Raw genomic sequence first — 20,647 nt, 5'->3', positions numbered from 1 at the left:
CGAAGATGTTTGGTTACCTACGATGCGTGGTCTTTGCTTGTCGATCTCTTGCAAGTACGTATCACCCTTGTGATGATCTTTGAAGTTAAAGTGATCCCTGCATGTATACTCCAGAGCAGGCGTGCTCAGTTCCCTCAGCTTTTCCCGGTTGACTCTTTTGACCAGGTGATTCTTAGGTAATAACACAACGGCGTCTTCCAGCTCTGGGCGCGGTTGGAGCAAAATTCTCTGAAGATGTTCCGGAACTGTGCCAGCTGACCATTGTTAGTAATGTTGGCATGTCGTAGACAGTCAAGGCCGTCAAGATCTGATGTACTTACTCAGGCGATATTCCTGCAGGATGGACTGGAATACTGGATCGCTTTGCCGATAAATCTTCGTGAGATGAATGCATTCGAAATTACATTCCTGCCGTATTTAGTAACACGATTGAAGTCATAGAAGCAAAGACTACATACCCGCCACGCGTCGCTACGGAAAGCCCATTTATCTTTGTCTAGAAACTCGGTCTCGGTGCATTTGGCATTCTTCGGATGAGTCATGCATTTATCCTTACTCTCATGTTCCACAAGCACTTTCCCGCACCGGTAACAACGTTCGAAGGGCTTGACTGGTGGGAGCTGACAAAACTACAGTCGTTAGCTGTTGAACTCACTGAGGTGGGCCTGTCAACATACATCTCCTGTAACAACTATCTGTACGCCACCAAACGCTGCAGTGCTTTTTCTAGCACACTTCATCACCTCGTTCAAACGGCGAAAGGAGTTGCTATCCACCATGCTGATCTCATCGATGACAAGGACATCAGTTTGCTCGAAATGATACGCAGTGGTCTTTTCGTCCTTGTTCTTCTTGAAAAGTCTTTTCTTAAGCTCATCGATTGAATAATCATCTTTCTTTGGATTATCAACCGGAACCCAGCCCGCGTAGCTGTGTAGCGTGATACCTCCCACGTTCAGTGCAGCAAGGTTGGTTGGTGCGATCACGTCGACTCGTTTGCCCGCAGCTCCCAGTCTTGTCTTAAAAGCTCTAAGGATAGCAGATTTTCCACAGCCAGCCGAACCAGTGTAGAAGACGTTGCGCCCTTGCATGATGCGAGCTACCACCGTCTCTTGCTCGCGACTCAATGTCACCTCAGGTTCAGGATTGCCTGTGCCTGACCCAGATATTGCTTGAGATGATGAGGTGGTGGCAGAAGACCCGGCAGGTGGCCTCGAGTTCGACGAGGATGCGCGCTGAGGAGTTGAAGTCATCGATGTCTGTTGGTGCTGTTGGTGCTGTTGGTGCTGTTGGTGATGTTGGTGCTGTTGAAGCTGCTGAATCTGTTGAATTTGGTGCTGTTGAAGCTGTTGAAGCTGCTGAATCTGTTGAAGTTGCTGAAGCTGTTGATGCTGGTGGTGTTGTTGAAGCTGTTGATGCTGTTGGTATTGCTGAAGCTGTTGGTGCTGTTGAAGCTGTTGGTGCTGCGGATGCTGTTGAAGCTGCTGATGCTGTTGAACTTGCTGATGTTGTTGAACTTGCTGATGTTGTTGAACTTGCTGATGTTGTTGAACTTGCTGATGTTGTTGAACTTGCTGATGTTGTTGAACTTGCTGATGAACTTGCTGATGTTGTTGAAGCTGCTGGTGTTGTTGGAGCTGGTGTTGTGGTTGGAGCTGCTGGTGTTGTGGTTGGAGCTGGTGTTGTTGTTGAAGCTGCTGGTATTGTTGTTGCTGTTGAGATGTTTGTTGTTGTTGCACCGCTCCATGCTGCTGAATGCCTTGAGGTTGCTGAGACCGAACGCCCAGATGAGCCAGCCAAGCGCGACCCTTTGGGCGATTAAGTGCCTCGTCGACTGCGGGAGCCCTTGCGCGCAGCCAAGCCCATGCTTCATTGACAGACGAATGCTTCTGGCTTGCGTTCCCACCGAAGCCTGTGAGCACCTGGTGCCTGGCATATTCATAGTCGACATATACACCAGGCACATGTCCCAGTATTCCATAACACTTGCCGAATGCAGGTGTCTCTTTGTCAACGAACAGTCCCCATTCTTCGATGGGAAGCTGGGAGCGAGGCAGTCTCGCAGTCCGCTGCGCTACTTCCGGCGCAGGTCTTCGATAAAGTTTATCGAGATCGGCTATAAGCTCGTCTGCCGGCTTTGACGTGTCGGGCTTTCGTTTCTTATTCTGCTTGTTGCCATGTCCTCCTTCATACCCCCTCTTTCTTGCCATTGTCGCGGGTCGTCCCGTTCAAGAATGCGATTGCGTCGACGGTAAAGCGTCGGAGGATAACAGTGTGTCGTGGAGAACCGTGTGTTCGCTTGGTATCAGGTACCGTCGTTTGGTCGTGGTATGCGGAAGGTGTTTCAGGGCGGGCGAATCTGCTAGAAACTTGTAAGCATCAGGGAGTCCGAGCATCTTACCGTCTGGGGTAATCTGAGCGGCGCGAAGCGGGTAATTCGACTTACTTCAAATCGACATGTGTATAACGATAAGAATATGCGCAGTGCGCAGTGCGCAGTGCGACGTACACGTAGGTCGTAGAATGATTAGCTGTGAAGATGCATCGTTGCGGCACAGCAGTTCTCGCTCGCACGCGCGCCGAGAGCGATGATGTAACAGGGACGCGCACGCCAAGCCAACGCCCCAATCGCGTAGCTCTCACGCTAGCACGGGGCTGTCTCTCTCGAACATGTGGGGATGGGTCGCTTTTCTTGTGGCCGGACTCATATGGTGGTCCGATTGCGATTACTTTCGAGTACTGCACTTTGGTTAGTCGGGTATATGATGATGCTGATTTTCCGAGAGAGGCAGAATCGGTACGTCTCCATTCACATCCACGGGCGCGGGATGAGATAGTGTTAGCGACATTTCTACAGGAAAAGCAAGTACTGGGCAGGGATTGTAACCCATCACCAGGTCAGGAGAGACAAGAAATAATGTATCATGATAAGTAAGTCATATCATAGCTCATTCGACGCATGCTTAATAGCTCATACGACACTATCTCCACTACACATCCCCCTCCAACCAAAACCCCCCTAGTAAACATACCTAAAGTTAGGGTTCTCCTTATCCGTCAAATCATCAAAGCCATGCGCATTGCTAATATCCTTTCCAAACTCCCTATCCTTCTTCTTATTCCTGAGCGTGAGGTTGAACCTCAAAAACGCAATAACAACAAGCAGCGCGCTGTAGCACCCGAGATGAATAGCCAGGGACTTGAGATAGCGTGGGTCGCCATCGAAAAACACCTTGGGTCCAATCGCATTACCCGCGCACCACGCGAAGAAGTTCATGGTGATGCAGACGGACTTCTTGGTCTGCCCGCCGACGTTGCGGGTAAGCATGGACATGCCGAGACCCTGGGCGGCCCAGAAGGTGAAGACGATCCAGTAGGAGATGAGCAGACCGGCTTTGGTAGCGTTGTTTGTGTTTTTGACGGTCATGATGATGATTGTGCCGACGAAGGCGGGGATCATGAAGACGGCCATGGTAAGCAGGTTTTGCTTTGTTTTCTTGACCATCCAGGCGGAACCCATTAGTGTGGCGATGATGACGACACCGAGGACCATGGCGAGGAGCTGGACTTGGAGAGTGTCGAAACCGAGGTCTTTGATGATGATGTTGTAGAAGGCGCCGAGACCTGACGTGGGTAAAGTGGTGAAGATCTGAATGCCCATGTAGCAGTAGGTTTGGGGGTCGAGGAGGGCTTCTTTGAATTGGTAGGCGCGGAACTTCTTGTTTTGGAGACCGGTTTGGTTGGAGCGTACGCGCTCAACCATGAGCTTCTTGTCTTCCTCTGACCAGCATTTGGCGCGCATGGGGCTGTCGGGGAGGCGGAAGATGACCCACAAACCCCAGATGAAGGAGAAGCAACCGTATGTGATGAATATAGCTTGCCAGGATCGGATAGAAGCGTTACCGGGATTCGCAGAGAAGCTAGGATGTCTGATGTTGGTGAAAGCGTATGCGAGGAGACCGCCGACAATTTGTTGCATGCCGTCTGGAGGTAGGGATTAGTCGGTGTTGTATGTGTTTGACTTTGTATAACTTACTCATCATGTACCAGTAAGTAACGATCTGGGCCTGTTCCTCACGCTTGTACCAGAGAGAAGTCATGATGAGGAAAGCGGGCTGGCAGACAGCCTCGAAGATACCAAGGAGTGTTCGGCAAACGACGAGCGCAGGGAAGCTGAAGCAGGCTGCATGGCAGGCAAGTACGGTACTCCATGCAAGAATGTTGAATCCGAGGTATTTGGCTACTGGTACTCGTTGGAGAATCCAGTTGGTTGGGTATTCGACGACCAGTACAGCGAGGTAGATACAGGTGGTGAGCCACCCAAACTGTCATGAGTCAGTACATGATACTAGTGCCCACAGATTTTGCAACTCACAGTCTCTTTGGAAAGAAGTGCGGGAATATCCTCACGGATACCCATGATGGAGGTAGCGGACATTGTGCCCTTGTCGAGCGACTGCAGAAAGTACGTGATGACCATAATAGGCAGCACACGACGGTCGATCATCTTCTTTAACCGGGCGTTCTCCTCTTCCGAGATGAAAACTTCAGAAGCGTTTGCGTATTTGGCGACTTCCTTGTCGATACGGTTGTAGTCGGCATGGTCGCCCTTCTCGTCTCCTCCTTCGGAGAACACGCGCTCGACCTGGCTAATGTCCTGCTTATCGTCCGAATGGCGAACAGCCTCGTGTGTGTGGTGCACGCCATCGGCACTGGCTCTGGTGGTAGCCATCTTGAAAAGAAACTTCCGAGGGCTTGACAGCGGAAGAAAAAATGAGGTTTGCAAAGAAGAAACCTCAGGACTCGCGAGTGAGCTGGCCAGGATGGAGGAGCGGTCGAGTTGATATTTCTACCCGATTTTAGATTGTTCCGTCCAAGCGTTCCCCGGCCTCAAGCTACCCCAGGCTGGCAGGCTACTCCGCAAATCCTAGGATCCAAGACCTGCACGTTCAACTTCTAGCCGGTATTGACTACTGGTGATCATCTCCTTGTTTCCGCACCCCAGTTCGAGGTAGGATTCTGGAAAGGCGTGCTGCAAGCGCGACCCTGTCGGCGCCAACGCTGCATCTTGAGTCGCTAGCCTCTGGGGTTCGCCAACCCCGCCACCATGCCGTCCATACAGATAGTGGAGTGCTTGGGAATGCGGAGTAGGATCAAGCAGTGTGGAGAGTGCCACCACTTGGTGGTGGTCCGTTTTGTGGTAAAACATCGGCGTAGATGCTGCCGAAAGGCCACCCGCGTCACTCGTGAAGGCATGTGATGGGTCAAGCTCGCGCGAGTGTCATGCGAAGCTTCGTTGCTGGGCCCAAGGCGGCTGGTGGAAGATTTTGTCCGCCTGCAGCGAGTTGGCGGCGGCTGGCTTTCCCAGGATGAGTCGTGTCAGGCAGCCAAGCTCCTTCACGGCGGTCGCACTTCCCTCCACGGTGTCTTCCGGCCCTCCAAGAGGTAAGCGATTGGTGACCTTCACGCCGGTATCGTCAGTTTAGTGATCAGCGAATCTCGGTGCAATGCGATGCGAGCGCGGCAGAAACCTTAGAGTGGGATGTCAGCAGCAGGCGTCCGTGGTCTCGGTGTTGATGTTTGACACGAGAAAAGAGCCGTGCCTTCCAGGAACCCATCTGCTGGAGCGACTCCACGTGTGCCCAGCGCCCAGTCGGGGTAGAGATGGACGAGTCGGTGCAACAGGGCACGAAATCTGGCAGTGACATGCAGCATCGATGCAATTTACGCGGTTGAGGACCCTGAGCGTTCCCCAGTTTTTGCTCCCCGCTCTGTTCCTGGGTTGAGCTCTACCGACGCGTGTGACCGACGGCCTGTATCTAATACCCACTTGCTAGACTACGCGTGTGACGATATCTGTTCTCTTGCTGTCTTCTTCTAATACTTGTGTTTCATTCCTCAATTGCTTGTATCGCTGTAATCCTCAGTCAATTGCAAACACCCCATAAAACATCCGCTGCGAACGCGACGTAACCACGAAACGCGCCCACGATGTCCACACTCACAGTCCACGGCCTCACAAAAGGCCAAATAGATGAGAAGATCCTCCTCCTAACCCACAACCTAATCAACATCAACGACACAACCGGCGAGTTCCTGCTAAAACTCGACGATGGCCGCATCATCGACACCAAAGGCTGGGACGGCTGGGAGTGGACACACGGCATCGGTCTCTACGGCCTATGGCACTACTACACTTTGACAGGCAGCACAGCAACAATGGACATCATGCAAGGCTGGTTCTCCAAGCAACTCAGCAAAGGCACAACCAAGAACATCAACACCATGAGCCCCTTCCTCACACTAGCATACCTATACGAAGAGACAGGAAACAAGACATTCGTCCCCTGGCTAGACACATGGGCAGAATGGGTCATGCACGGTCTGCCCCGCACCAAATTCGGCGGCTTCCAACACGAGACATACAACTCGTTCAACAAAGACGAACTCTGGGACGACACCCTCATGATGAGCGCACTGCCCCTCGCAAAGATCGGTCTTGTGCTCAATCGACCCGAATACGTCGAGGAGGCAAAGCGCCAATTCATCCTGCATTGCCAGTACCTCTGCGACACATCCACAGGCCTCTTCTTCCACGGCTGGAAGTGGGAGGACAAGGGCGGCTTGGAAGTCGGACACAACTTTGCGCGAGCACGGTGGGCGCGTGGAAACTCGTGGTTGACGATTGCGATTCCGGATTTCATTGAGCTGCTCGATCTCAAGGAGACGGATCCGCTGCGCCAGTTCCTCATTGGTATTCTTGAGTCGCAATGTCAGGCGCTGTTGAAACTGCAGGGCGAGAACGGCATGTGGCGCACTCTTCTCGATATCCCGGTCTCAGAAGGAAGCTATGAGGAGGCGTCTGCTACGGCGGGCTTTGCGTATGGTATGCTCAAGGCGTGTCGGAAGAGGTATATTAGTGGGGATGTGTATCTGCAGAGCGCGGTTAAGGCTATCAAGGCTGTCATGGGCAAGATTAGTGCAGAGGGTGAGCTGACGGAGACGAGTTTTGGAACGGGTATGGGTCATGATTTGCAGCATTATAAGGATATCAAGATTACGAGTATGCCGTATGGGCAGGCTATGGCTATTATGGCGCTGGGAGAGTTTATGAGGACGTTCATCTAGAGATGGTGTGTGGATAGAAGGGTTGAATGATGAATGAAAAGAAGAATACATCACTATTGCTTGAGCCAAAAAATCCAGAGAAACGAGGTAGACAAAAGCACACGCATTTCCACGGGAGGATGACACGAATGGATTTGAACTTTCAATTGAAGACTAACAAGGCGTCTTGATGCATCCAGTACACATCGTAACGCTAATCCCAAGCAAAAAAGCGGTGATTTTCCTTCCATGCCCCTACACCCAAACGCCATAACATGCAACAACCACTTTCCCCCATCTCACTCCTGATTCGCAACCTGAATCGGCATAACATTCCCCGAATCAACAATAATCTGCGTATCGAGCCTCTTCCCCGTATCCCCATATTCCAACCTCTTCCACGTCACAATGCGCGCCTGATTCGTATCAATCTCAAACACCCGTAACCTCCTGTGAAAGTGGTTATAGCCCCCGTAGCCACCAAAGCCACTACCACCCGCATAGCACATCCACAACTCTGGATCACCGGTCTCGGGTTCTTTGGAGAGGGCGCAGTAGTCGTTTACGTGGTCGTGGCCGCAGGAGACGGCTTTGATGTCGTATTCGACGAGGGCGTCTTTGAAGTGCGTGTTGAAAGCGGGGGCGGTGATGGGTTCGGTCCAGTTGCCCACGCGATCGTTGTCCGGGTTGCCGTATTCGGGGAGGGGGATGTGGATGAAGGCCATGTTGAGGTGTTTGTGGGTGTAGTGGCTGTGTGCTTCTTTTAGGCCGCCGGCGGTGGCTTTGAACCAGTCGATCTGGTTGGGCTTGAGCCAGTCGTAACCCCGGTAGTGGGTTTCGTCAGGTGAGTAGGCGTGCGTGTCGAGGAACCAGAGGGTTAGGGCGGAGTGCTTGCTGCTGTGGGCTTGGATCTCGACGAAGTAGTTCCCTACGCCGTCGATTGTGTTGGGACCAGGTTCGCTAACGGAGTAGGGGAGCGAGTCGTAGAGGTCCATTTGTGCGTGGCGGGAGAGGGTGCCTTCGTCGTCGTGATTGCCAAAGATGGCTGCGTACGGTATCTTGCGCTCTGCGAGGGGTTCGACTATCTTGAACATGGCCTGTGAGTGATTAGCTTTGTGGTGCGTAAAAAATGGGAGACGCCCTACGCTCTGCACATCAGGTGCTGTATCGCCGTTGACCTGGTCGCCAGACAAAACAACAAAGTCTGGCTTTTCGTCGTCGAGTACCCTCTCCACAAACTCTATGGTCCTGGGGTCGGCATCACAGTGTCCGCCGTTGTGGCCTGGCGGCTCTGCGTCTCTGCAGTGGCCAAGACCAGTGCTGAGATGCAGGTCGGAGATCTGCATAATTTTGAATTTGCCATCCTTTCTGATCTTGGGAACGGGCTTCTCGAGCTTGGCTGCTGGGCCTCTTCGTATGCTCAGGCGAGGATCTGTGCTTGCTTTGCCCGTCTCAAGATGCAGGGCTCCGTTCTTGACCAGCTCCCAGCCAGGGCGTGGCTCTACTGCGTCGGCGCCGAATAGGATATCTACGGCCGTCACTGCCTTTTTGTCGTCGCTCGCGTGACGCTTCAGCGAGCGCTTGATCCAGAGGCCAGCAGGGCGCGACTCCCACTTCTCCGACGCCTGGGCCTTCTCTCCCACAGAGGGATCAAGCTTGCCCGTGCGAACGTCGATGATGACCTTGTCCTCCGTCTTGAGTTCCTCTTCCCGCTTGCGCTTGATGTGGACGTATCCTTTGGTGACCCATCCGGAGCCGAGGTATAGGTCCTTCTCTATGCGATGCCACTTCTTCTGGTCGAGCATGCACTTGGAGAGGGGATTGATGGTCGAGCATGTCTGTACGGTGATATCGGTAATAACGAGGCCATCGTGGTGAAGTGGCATGTGACTGTGGACGGACTGGGGGAGGACGCGGTAGCGGTTATCGAGGAAGAATATGGTTAGGGAGACGACGATGGTGAGGGCTATGAGCTGAATGCCCGTCCGTACCTGGGACTGTTAGCACTGGCGGAAGAAGGGTCATGCTGTGCGTACTATGCGGCGCGTCATGGTGGAGGCTCCCGAAGGTGTGAGTAGTGGCGCATAGAGCCAGCGGCGGGTTTAGGATATGTGTCTTTCGCAGCAACGCGATCTCATCTCCATGACATGGGCTCGTTTGCGGAGGGTGTGAAGTCAAGCGTGTTGGGCGAGGCGCATGCGTTGGAAGTGTGCAGGTGCTCCATGTTGTTCTTGGCCGAACCATGGAGTCTCGGATCGTCAATGGCGATGCAGGGATTACAATCACCGCTGTGACGTTATGCATTATGCAGTACAGTAAAGTAGATATACTGATATGGCACGTAGCAGAGGCAGAAGCTTTGTCAAAAGGACTCAGTTCTCTATGTAAGATTTACTGCATTCCCACGCCTGCAGAGCATACTCGGTGCCCTCCTGCGGTCGCGGCTCGCTTGGTGCGGAGAAGGCGTCACCTCCGCATCTGACATCTTTCTTCTTACAAAGCCATGCGATCATCCTCTCTCCACCAGCTACGCCGTGCTGCACTCCGTCCGCGTGCGCGACACTTCACCAGTAGCTCCTGCCTCCATCGCGCTTTCCAAGGCAAGACCTCCGCTTCCACCACCCCGACCCCGCTCACAGGCGCATAGAAGGCGATGTTGTGCTCCTGCGCGAGAGCAAGGAGACTCAGGATGGGCGCCTTGTGAAACTGCAGGCGACCAAGACCCTCGGCACACACCGAGGCGTCGTCAAGCATGCAGATGTTATTGGAAAGGAGCCACGGCAAATTGTCCGCTCCCACAAGGGCGACACCTTCCGCATCTTCGAGCCTACGTTGGCCGAATATGTCAGATTGACACCGCGCCTTGTTACTCCAGTGCGTATTCCATGCCACGACGAGACAGAATACTCATGCTGACATCATACAGATCTACCCTTCAGATACCAACCTCATAGTGTCCCTGCTCGACATCCACGTAGATACTCCATCCGCTACCCCCAGCACAGAACCACCTCTTGAGATACTCGAAGCCGGCACAGGCCATGGAGCGCTGACGCTGCATCTCTCTCGCGCTATACACGCCGGCAACCCTCCAGTTCCAAGAACGCCGTCCTACGTCACTACCGAAGAAGAACCCGAAGACGCAGTATACCTCGGCGAGTCCATATCAGACCTACAGGAATCAGCACTATCGTCGTGGAAGCAGAACCGTCGCGCTATCATACATACCCTGGATATATCCAGTAAACATTCGGTACATGCGAAGAAGATAGTCGAAGGCTTCCGACATGGCATGTACGCGGGCAACGTCGACTTCCACGTCGGAGACGTGTCTGAGTGGATCGCCAAACAGAGAGCGTCGAGAAATACTGAGGAGCCATTCCTGACTCACGTGTTCCTGGATCTTCCCAATGCGACAAGTCACCTCGCTAATGTCGCTCCTGCGTTGCACGTCAATGGCATGCTCGCCGTCTTCAACCCAAGCATCACCCAGATCGCTGAATGTGTCGAAGCTATTCGGGAACATAAGATGCCCTACCTTCTTGATCAGGTCATTGAGCTAGGAGCAGGTACAATTCGCGAGTGGGATGTTCGTGCAGTCAGACCGAGAGCGCCTATGAAGAAGGCTCAGCCAGAGCAACCTTCCGAGCCTTCGGGCGATGAAAGCGCAGATTCAGAATCAGGCCAAGAAGGACGCGATAACGAGCTAAAAGAAGATCTGAGCAAACAGGAGGAGAAATGGGTCATGGTGTGCCGACCAAAAGCCGGCCAAATGGTTGTCGGAGGTGGCTTCTTGGGTCTATGGAGGCGTATGGAGAAGCCAGAGAAGAAGGAAGCGGCGGAGAGGCCTGACAGTGAACCATTGACTGAGTAGCTATAAGAGGTCCAGAATCAACCCCGTCTCACCGTCTCCTGAGGCGGTCTGATGTTCGGTTTCTGAACATCCACTTCCTATCGCGCCCGCCCACCTACACTCTGACGTCAACACTGAACTTCCACCACGTTCCAGTGAAAGTGAAAGTGAAAACCAGCCCAATGCAAACGCACAAACGCACTAACCGAATTCTCTGCATCGCAGCCTAAAGTTACATCTCTTCCTCGCGCTCCTCCATCCTCGCACCACCACACACCAAGCCGAACCTCTTCTGCTGCCCACTACTGTGATCCACTGCCCACAATCCTAACACACTCCACCAGTACATGCCCAGCCGTCGACGCACCCGCAGCGGCCTCACCCAAAACAAACTCAAGCAGTACATCAAGAAATCGCTACCCTACACCCGCAAACTCCGCTCCTCAGTACCAATGGAGTACGACCCCGACACCCAGCGCATCCGCGCCCGCCTCGACGCCTACGCGACTCCGCAGGAGATTGCCGAAGAAGCGTACCGTGTCTGCCGCAAGAACGCGGAGTTGAGGAAGGAGGTTTGTTCCAATACTACTGTCTGGAATATTTGGGAATGTGATTACTGACTACATGTCCACGTTTGTAGTTGGAGAGCGTCAAGAAGAGCGTCGTAGTGCCTACACACCACGCCGTTCCCTCCGTATCAACATCTACCACGCCATCGTCGTCCTCAAACACCACCATGGCCGACGCCGTCACCACCACCGCCGGTACTGTCTCCGCCCCGCCCGACCCCACCACCACCGCCAAGGCCACGATCAAGGCCCTCAAGAACCGGGTCGCGGTCATGGAAGACGCCCTAAGCGAGATGAGACGGGAAGCACCCAAGATGCGCGAGTCCATGGCGTGGATGTGGGAGATCATCGGTGATAACCGCGTTCACGTCCCGAGGGACTTGAGAGATATGTATCATGGCAGTATGACTGTTGATGCTATTGATTGGATGGGGGGGAAAAAGGGGGGTGGCGGTCGGAAGGAGAGGGGATGGAAGGAGGGGGGTGGTGAGAAGAAGAGTGGTAGTGGTGGTGGTGGGGAGAAGAAGGGTGAGGGTGGCCTGAGGGCTGACAACGTCGTCGTGGGTCGTAAGCGCAAGGGCGCGAGTCCGCTTGCGGACTACAGCAAGAGGGCGAGGGTTGAGAGTGAGGAGGAGGGTGAGCTTGAGGACTAAGTTGGGGGTTTGTGTGTGTGAGCGTAAGGCTCATGTGTATGCCGAGAGACGACAAGGGCGTAGGACTGTGTGAGAAGTCACTGTCATAATTGTATGTAGTCCTCAAAGACCCACCTAATAAACACTTCACAACACAAAACATCAACGTAGCCAACAAGTGAAATCATGACAATTCTTTATTTCTATAGGACATGCATCGCTAATTATTCAATAGCCATCCACCATAACACATGCACGAAAGCGAAATAAACCACTCAATTCAAGGATGATACAAGGAATATTATCGCAATCAGCTAACATCTTCGTCTCATCCAATTCTCATTCACAGACCCATTCTACGAAACGTGGACAAACTGTCCCATGGCGGGAACACCATCAACGACAACGTAGATGACGTAAGGACCGGCAGGGGCAACAGCCTTGTTAGGAGGCATGGTGACGGTCAAGCTCTGGGCGGTGGCGCCAGCCTTGAAGCCGGTGTTGTCGAGGAAGATCATGCGGTGACCCATGTGGACAGAGTGGGTAACGAATCCACCGTAGTAGAGCGAGATCTTGACGTTCTTAGCGTTGGCAGGAGCAGTGAACTTGATGTTGAACTGCTGCTGGACCTTGAGCTCCTTCTGGGAGATCTGGACGGCAGAGGGACGGGTGGGGTTGCCCTGGAGGTAAGGAGGGGTGTAGATCTCGTTGCGGAACTCGGTGACGAAGGGGTTCTTGGCGTCGGGCTTGAGGATGGGCTGCTCAACGGGGTTGGAGCCGGAGATCAGGAGAGTACCGTCAAGGAGGAGGAGAGCGACAGAGTGGTAGAGACGGGCGATGGTGGATGCAGGGCCAGTGGTGAAGCGCTTGCCCTTGGGCTGGTTGGGGTCGTACAGAAGGACCTCGAGAGCAGGGTCCTGAGCGACACCGAAACCTTGAGCACCCTCTTGAGCACCGTTAACCCAGACGACGGTACCGTCGGGGAGGAGAGTTCCCTCAACCATACCACGGCCCTCGGGCATGGAGTCCATCTCCCACTCTGGGTCGGCATCGAGAGGCCTGATGCGGCCGCAGGATGGGTCAGCAGGGGCAGTGATGTCTTGGTAAGGGCCACCACCGCAGATGACGATGTCGGGGTTGTAGTCGTTGGCAGATGAGAGAGGGAGCATGACGGATCCACCGGTGTTGGGGTAGGTACGGTAGGAACCGGGGAGGTCGGGCAGCATGCGAACGACGCTTCCGGTCTCGACCTTGAAGATCTCGGCAGACTTGGATACTTGGACGAACAGGTTACCGTCCTTCATCAGGTGCATGAAGGGGTACATGTAGTAGGGCTGGTTCTTGCTGAGGATCTCCATGTTCTTGCTTACTCCGCGAGGAGAACCGTCGGCGTTGAGCATCTCGTAGGTAGGGTTGTTGTTCTCGGGCTTTGAGGGGTCAAGACCGTTCTTGGATCCAGATGCGACAAAGATGGAGTCGTCGGGCATGATCTGGACGGAAGCATACCAGCGGGGAGTGTCGAGCTGAGGACCGGGCTCGTTCCAGGCCTGTCCATCGAGAGAAGCATCAGAGGAAGAGCGCTTGAGGAGACGGATACCCCTGAAACCATCACCGACAGTGGGGTCAATGAAGTCGAGAGGAGCGTTACCACCGAGAGAAGCGAAGCGGCCGTCAGCAAGGAAGATACCACCGGAGCAGAAGGCGTTGGTCTTGTAGGCCAAGGGGGTGAGCTTGTCAGTGACGGGGTCCCACTCGGAAGAGTAGGCGTACTGGCCGTTGCCGAGCTTCAGTTCAGTGTAGTTCTCGACCTTGTCAAGGAAAACAACCTTGCCGTTGGGCATAAGACCAGCGTGCATAGCAGGGACACCGGAGCGGCCCTTGAGCTGAATGCTACCGGGCTTAGCGGCGCGAGGAGCAGGGCTGGCAGCAGGAGCAGGAACGGAGGGAGCGCGAAGGCAGGGGCCGTTCTGGCAACCCTCACCGCAGTGAGAGGTGGTGTTACCACAGTAGCCGTACATGGAGCAGCAGCTACCTTGGGCCCAGTTACCGCAGACAGTGTTACCGAACTTGGCACCGCAGCTGCCATCAGTAGTGGCGACGCCGGTGGGCTTGGAAGCGGGAGCAGTCGAGGGCTTACCAAGAACTGGCTCCCCGGAGGTGGTGGTAGAGGGGGGACGGCTGCTGACAGGGGCTGGGTTGCCCTTGGCGGGTTGAGTAGCAGTGGCGCCCTTGCATCCGTTCTGGCATCCGTTGGCAGCGAGACAGTGACCGTCGGTGGAACCGCAGTATCCGTAAGACGAGCAGCAGCCGCCGTAAGCACCGTTGGCATCGCATGTAGCGCCACCAAAGTCCTTTCCGCACCTGCCGTCGTCCCTGGGCTTAGCAGCACCTGCAGTGGTAGCCTTGCTAGGCTGGGGAGCGGGCGTGGAGGCACCGTTGTCACAGCCAGACAGGCAGCCCTGTGTGCAGTGAGCGGCGGTGCTTCCACACCAGCCGTACTGCGAGCAGCATGTGCCCTTGTAGACAGTGCTGTTGGGGTCGCAGAGGAGGTTGCCGTTAGCAGGGCCGCACTTTCCGTCCTGAGAGTACTTGGCAGCCTGTCTCTTGGCGGGAACAACGCGAAGAGATGAGCGCGATGAGCGCGAGACGAGCTTGGAGTACTCGCTCTTCAGGTCAGGTACGCAGCAGTCGGTTTCGTCGCAGTGCTGGCCAGTCAGGCAGAGGGTGTTGGGGTCTAGGTGGTCGCATGTGGGGTTGACCCAGAGGAAGTTGATGTTTGCGCTGGCCAGGCCGGCGAGGACGCCGAGGCCGAAGAGAGAAGCCTTCATTATGAGGGTTCACCTAGGCAGGGTGTTAGAAACGAGTGTGGTAGAAAGAGTGTGTAAGCCGACAGATGTGGCCGGGTAGTCATCCGCGATGTCGTTGTAGAATGAGGATAGCAGGGGTATAAGTAGGTGATGAATAGCATTGATGATCCAGGGGCGGCGGCACAACGGTTATGAAGTTGGTTTTTGGCGGGCGGGTAGGACGTCGTCGCATGGCGAGGTTGGTGTAGCGAAAAAGAAGGCTAACACCAGCATGCAGAACAACGTATTTTGGGAAGCGGCTGCGGAGCCCCGCGCGGTAGCGAAAACACAAGGAAAGTACGTACCTAGCGAAAACAAATTAAGTATTACTAGAGGTTTGCTGTATGGGGTCAAGGCAGCTGGAAACGAGTGACAGCGGCCGAGAGGTGGTAAAGAATGAAGTGCTGAAGGCAGGTACTTGAGATGCGCCTACAGCAATGGAGGTGAGGAGGATAGCAGCGGGCGCGCCCAGATTCAAGTACCTACGACGATGCCGCGTATACGAAGGACGTTCAGCCATGCTAGTCATCGCGTCGGCCTTTTGCGACTGGAAAAGGAAAATTCAGGCACACATTGGACGCATCGACCAATAACGGTATTGCTCAGGACAGCCCTAAGGGGCACGAGCGGCAATCTCCACCCTAGCGCAGCCAATGCGAGCACTGTGCGGTAAGATCATCGCGGGGATTGGCCTCGTCGAGCTTCTATTTCTGGGCGCAGGGATTGGTTCGCATTACACGACGAGAGGGGAGCACGGCAAGCGGCATGCGCTGGGCCTGATCCGATGATGTGGTGGGGATGCTGATGCTGAACGTCCACATGTGCCCTCGTAAAAGGTGGAACGCAACAGCGGCGCTATTGATAAGGCACGCAGAACTCAGGGCCTAACCCGCCAACGCAGGATCGTCCTGACAACGTTGTCGCGCTGTCACCAAGCAGACGGAAGAACTCAAGCCTTCGCTAACGCCAGATAAGCTTCAGGAGCTGGCCAGCTGGCGTCGAAGAGATTGCGCCCACGGCTCGCCTGGCTGCCCGCTGGCCCGATGCGGTAACAAGCGACCCCACAGATCCGCCTGATCCGGCTAGTCTGACAGAACAACCTGCGTCAGGGGTGAGGTGCGACCAACACACTGGCAACACCAAGACACGCACCTGCGTGTTGCGTCAAAGGTCAAAGAAAACCCTGCGCCCAGCAGCGCTCAAGCAGTCAACAAACAACAATTTCACGCTGCTGACGCCGCCCTCAGAGACACCGCTTCCATAGTTTCCGGCGGGCCTTCTCAGACCCTGGCCGCTCCCGTATTCCCACACACACCGGCCATCCTTCTAGCCCACAAGGTGGGCCATCACTATCACCAGTGCCGCGTTCTCCGGACCCGACACGAAGCGACAAGCTTTGGTGACATCCGCGCGGTCGGTTACAAGCAACGACAGGCAACGATGATGCAAGACGATCAAGTCTATCTCTGGCCCGTCCGCGTATCGATTAATGAGCAGTTCGTAAGGAAATTACCTCGTGGCAGATCACGAGAGACGCTCACGCCACCGTGCCAATTCCATCGCATCCATCATGCTTCAGGCGTCGCGCCTTTTGCTGACTGCCAATGCCGGAACAACACCGATGGATGGAGATTTGACCGACCGCCTTAACTTTCACCAAGGCGTGCAGCCACCCCGCGCCAACCACCGCGTCCAGCACCGCCACGACCTTCATGCTCGTCGCCCACCCCTCTTTTCACAAATTCCCGATTGTGTGCCGACACCCGACTTGACTTCTGACATGTTTGCGCTCAGCGATTTCTTTTGTTCGTGATCTGTGACAGCTCATCAAAACATACTGCAGGGCTAAGTCGGGCAGTTGTACCGATTTAGAACGTCTCAAACAGCTTCATGCTTCCTTCCTTGTCTTCACGCTTCGAGCTTTCATCGCACCGCGCCATTATTCCCGCAAGCCCTGTGGTGTTTGTCGGTAGTTCAGGTACCTTTCTACCCGCGGCAGCATCGGTTGAAGTAGCCAGCAGCCCGTCGTTGATGGGCCCTAAACTATTGGAAGGCTTGCTGCTAGTTTTGAGCTTGCATGAGCTTGCCAGCACCACCGCAACTTCTGTCTCGTCGAAATTTCGGACCTCGTGGTTTCCGGCTCGTATCGATTGTGGACTATGACGTCTTCTCATTTGAAAAGGAGTAACTATGTGCAGTACGTTGGGCCAAGTGATCGGATGCCGGCGTGGTAATTCAACCCAAAACCCAACGGTCAGCATCACGTGGTCCTCGCATTCTCCTACTGCTAATGTCATGGTCATGACTGGGGGGGTACAGAACCGAAGACGATTTTGGTAACTGTTAACTGTTAGTCACATTCGGTCCGCCCGAGAACTCCAACGTCCACTTTACACACTCGTGCGAAGCTACTCAATCTCAGTCGACTTACTCGCAACTTCCAACCCTCGCCTGTCGCCAGATGAGTTGACAACAGCTTTGCATCACTTCCTTTCTCCCGCTGTTAACCTATCAAACCATATGGAGATTGAAGTGTGATCAAACTTTAACTTCGACGTGTCGCACGCGGCCAAGAACGACATTTCAACCTCCAAACTCTACAGCGCGGATTTATCCGTCTTCGCACGCCAGGAGATGAAGAAAACAGAAACATGCAGTTGGCCCTTCCATCAACACTTGTAATTTGTCGTCGAAAGCACACCCTGCAGTGGGCTCAGTCAAGATTCCTAGAAGCCAAGGTCAAGGCGGTATATCCGAAACAACTGACATCTTCGCCCTGCTAACTGGCAGCTGACATGTGCACCGACAAGCTCAAAGAGATTGTAAGTGCGTCCGCCACTGTGCGACGAATTCTTAGACGTGGCCAACGCCTATCGTGCCTCCACACCGCCACTTGTGATGCGCGAGCGCATACTACCATCTCGAAGTTGCGATATCGCAGCCTGTCCAGCTGTCTACCGTCTTGCGCAAAACCATCATTTACTTCAGCCCCAACTTACGACTAACACCCAAATACCGCGCACACACAGCACACAGGTCTCAAACCTACAGAGCGCACGCACGCACAAACAACCCCAAACCTCAGAAGCCCAGACCGCCCAACCGCCCCCTTCGTGTAATGCTCGCCTACAACCGCTCAGCCCCGCAACACGTTACACAACGGAGCGTCTAATTCAGTATGGTGACCTCACCGATGCTTTGCAGCACAAAGCGTAGCCACAACATCCGCATTTCACATACCACCAGCTTGATCAGATGTCCACGGCCTCGGTCGAGGCGGGCGATGGTGCGACGTCGATACATGGGTTTTACATTGCGTGGGAGGGTGTTAGGTGGTGTATGGGAGTTGGTAGAAGGGGTTTGATGATGATGGTGATGGGTAGTGTGGATGAGGTTGTAGCAGGGCCATGATGATGTCTTGCACTGTCATACTTGCACTCAGTCGCAAACTCTCGCAACCCACTCCACCGTCTGCTTCACCCCACTGCCAAATATCCCGCAACTCACCTTCCACCATATAACCGTACCTCTAAACCCCCACCCCACCTCAACACACCCGCCTCGTCAGTCGTACCCAGCCCACATCACCGCCTCCCACAGCATCCTCGCTTACCCCTACCACCCTACGCGGGCTTTTCGGCCAACGACCCTGTGAAGACTAGTAATGGGGTCACCGCTCGCCTACCCGCATTCTCACCTCTTACCGGGTGGAGTGCGCGGGAGCGCGCGGCTGGGTGTACGCGACTTCGGTAGCAGGGAGGGAGATAGGAAGGTAGGAAGGTAGGTAGGTAGGTAGGTATGCGAATGCGGGTGCGGGAATGTGCAGGAGGGCGTTTAGCGGTGGAGGGAGGGTGTGTTGGCTTCGAGTATGGGGTTGGGAATGTAGGGATGGTTTTGTTGGGATAGATGGGGTGGATGTGTTTGTGACGATACTTCCGCGCTGTGATTGGGAGAAGTAGGAATGCATCGCTGAGTGAGATCGCGAAAGCCACAACAGTACAAGTGACAACGAATGAAAATGAACTTCTGATGAATAATATATTATACGTTATGAGTTAAGATAGCTGAATCGCCTATATAGTCGTAAAACATGTATACCATAGAACCCGATACCGAAACACCAGTCCAACCTTTTGCGTGGTATCATCCTTAAAAATATCGCCCATCATGAACGCCTTGCTCAACCCAAACACAAGGAAAGCAGTAGCCGCGTAAAACAAACTTACCCATCAGTATCGCTCTTCCCACACGTAATCGCCCTGATAAACCCACTCGGTTTCTTCTTCGCAAGCTTCTGTTCGGCGTCTCGCCGCCTTGCCCTCGCATTCTCTGCAGCTTCGATCCTAGCGCGCTCTAAACCTTGATCTTCTTTACTAATGTTCATACTCTTTTTTGCCTTCTTGGGTGTCTCTCTCAAACACAGACTGGGCCTCGTGGCGTCATTATCGCTCTCGGTGCTGTCCATACTTCCTTTGCCTTCTCTGGGCCCACTGCCTCGACCCTTGGTTTTGCGCCGGCCCATCCAGCTCGCGAGACCCGCTCTATCCGCGTCATCGTTGTCGCTGTCCCAGTCGTCCCAGGCGCTAGTTGTGTTGTCCAGTTTGGTTGTTAGTGCGGTTTGGATGGGGCAGAGGGTGCTGTATTCTGATAAAGCTACACTGTCGGTGCGCGCGTGTGGGTAGGCGGGCTTTGGCAGTATTGCCGCGTTTGCTAGACTGGATCGCCGCGTGGAAGAGCGAGAGTGGGTTGCCCATGGCGGTGGTGATGTAGGGGTTATGGGTGGTGAGTTCATTGTGGACCGGGGTAAAGGTGCTTGTTGCGCGATTTGTAAACGGAGGAATGGCTCGTTGGGGTCTGTGAGAGATGTCTTTCTTCTGTTTCGTATGGGGTCGTTGGAGAAGGCGTCCAGTTCGGGGGGTGGCTGTAGTGTGGACAGCCGGAATGAGGGGTCTGCAAGGTGCGCTGGTAGTGGACAGTACGACGTTCGTCGCGATGATGTTGTTGATGTTCGGATGTTGACATCTTCCCCATATGAGTTCTTGCGCAGTTTAATGAGGTCAGTAGAGGCGAAGTTCCGAGACGCTGGACTGATAGGCGGGGTGGTTTCGCCGCTGGTAGATGGCAAGATGATGGTTCTTGTACAGCTTTCGCAAACTCCAGAGACATAGGTAATAGGAAGCGTGCAGGACTTGCAGGTAGCCAACGTAGTCGAGACCGTGGTCGTATGGCCACGTCTTCTGAAGTCGAAGCTCGGTATTGTCGGTGAAACGTCGTTTGGTCTATGCCTCTTGTCCTTGATTGGAATCACTATGCGGTGGGGCTGTGGTGGCTGCATAGTCCTCTCTCTCGTTCTGGCCGTCTCCACAGCTTGCCTCTCATACCTATCCCACATCTCCGCAGTCGTCGCTGGATTTCCTGGTGGTGGTCGGGGATCCATGAAAGGTGATGGGTTTCTTGCTAGGGCTGGAGAGTTCTGGGGCGCGAGTCTGGCCACGGTCGATGTAGCCATATAGCAGCTATGTTTCAGTGTTGGGAATGGTGAGGAGTGATAGCGTGAGGAAAGGGAGGTGTTGGGCCTATGATGCGAAGAAACTTTGGTAAGAGTCTGGGTCCGTAGACGATATATACTGGTGCGAGTCC

At 54.3% G+C, this 20,647-nt stretch overlaps 7 protein-coding genes across 7 annotated transcripts; 3 read left to right on the top strand and 4 right to left on the bottom strand.

The window, feature by feature from the left end:
* Positions 1-1,869: 1,869 nt before the first annotated feature.
* J4E88_002416 (uncharacterized protein) lies at positions 1,870-2,210 on the bottom strand (the record flags this gene model as incomplete). Its single annotated transcript, XM_049396081.1, has 2 exons — positions 1,870-1,922; positions 1,985-2,210. 2 exons carry the CDS (start codon positions 2,208-2,210, stop codon positions 1,870-1,872), a joined length of 279 nt encoding a protein of 92 aa, XP_049258485.1.
* Positions 2,211-3,019: 809 nt separating this feature from the next.
* On the bottom strand, positions 3,020-4,732 carry J4E88_002415 (uncharacterized protein; the record flags this gene model as incomplete). The annotated part of the gene is made up of 3 exons (XM_049396080.1): positions 3,020-3,984; positions 4,037-4,325; positions 4,376-4,732. The coding sequence occupies 3 exons, from the start codon at positions 4,730-4,732 to the stop codon at positions 3,020-3,022; spliced, it is 1,611 nt and encodes a 536-aa protein (XP_049258484.1).
* Positions 4,733-5,991: 1,259 nt separating this feature from the next.
* On the top strand, positions 5,992-7,128 carry J4E88_002414 (uncharacterized protein; the record flags this gene model as incomplete). Its single annotated transcript, XM_049396079.1, has 1 exon — positions 5,992-7,128. The coding sequence occupies one exon, from the start codon at positions 5,992-5,994 to the stop codon at positions 7,126-7,128; it is 1,137 nt and encodes a 378-aa protein (XP_049258483.1).
* Positions 7,129-7,406: 278 nt separating this feature from the next.
* Positions 7,407-9,158, bottom strand: J4E88_002413 (uncharacterized protein; the record flags this gene model as incomplete). The annotated part of the gene is made up of 3 exons (XM_049396078.1): positions 7,407-8,204; positions 8,253-9,098; positions 9,144-9,158. The coding sequence occupies 3 exons, from the start codon at positions 9,156-9,158 to the stop codon at positions 7,407-7,409; spliced, it is 1,659 nt and encodes a 552-aa protein (XP_049258482.1).
* A 452-nt stretch (positions 9,159-9,610) lies between these two features.
* J4E88_002412 (uncharacterized protein) lies at positions 9,611-10,981 on the top strand (the record flags this gene model as incomplete). Its single annotated transcript, XM_049396077.1, has 3 exons — positions 9,611-9,677; positions 9,755-9,981; positions 10,034-10,981. The coding sequence occupies 3 exons, from the start codon at positions 9,611-9,613 to the stop codon at positions 10,979-10,981; spliced, it is 1,242 nt and encodes a 413-aa protein (XP_049258481.1).
* Positions 10,982-11,307: 326 nt separating this feature from the next.
* Positions 11,308-12,182, top strand: J4E88_002411 (uncharacterized protein; the record flags this gene model as incomplete). Its single annotated transcript, XM_049396076.1, has 2 exons — positions 11,308-11,532; positions 11,601-12,182. The coding sequence occupies 2 exons, from the start codon at positions 11,308-11,310 to the stop codon at positions 12,180-12,182; spliced, it is 807 nt and encodes a 268-aa protein (XP_049258480.1).
* Positions 12,183-12,517: 335 nt separating this feature from the next.
* On the bottom strand, positions 12,518-14,989 carry J4E88_002410 (uncharacterized protein; the record flags this gene model as incomplete). Its single annotated transcript, XM_049396075.1, has 1 exon — positions 12,518-14,989. One exon carries the CDS (start codon positions 14,987-14,989, stop codon positions 12,518-12,520), a length of 2,472 nt encoding a protein of 823 aa, XP_049258479.1.
* Between the last annotated feature and the right edge of the window lie 5,658 nt (positions 14,990-20,647).

This window comes from Alternaria novae-zelandiae, assembly GCF_023758075.1.
Source record: "Alternaria novae-zelandiae strain BMP 2774 chromosome Unknown scaffold_3, whole genome shotgun sequence".
Classification (NCBI taxonomy): Eukaryota; Fungi; Ascomycota; class Dothideomycetes; order Pleosporales; family Pleosporaceae; genus Alternaria; species Alternaria novae-zelandiae.
This window is presented reverse-complemented; position numbering and strand designations above follow the sequence as displayed.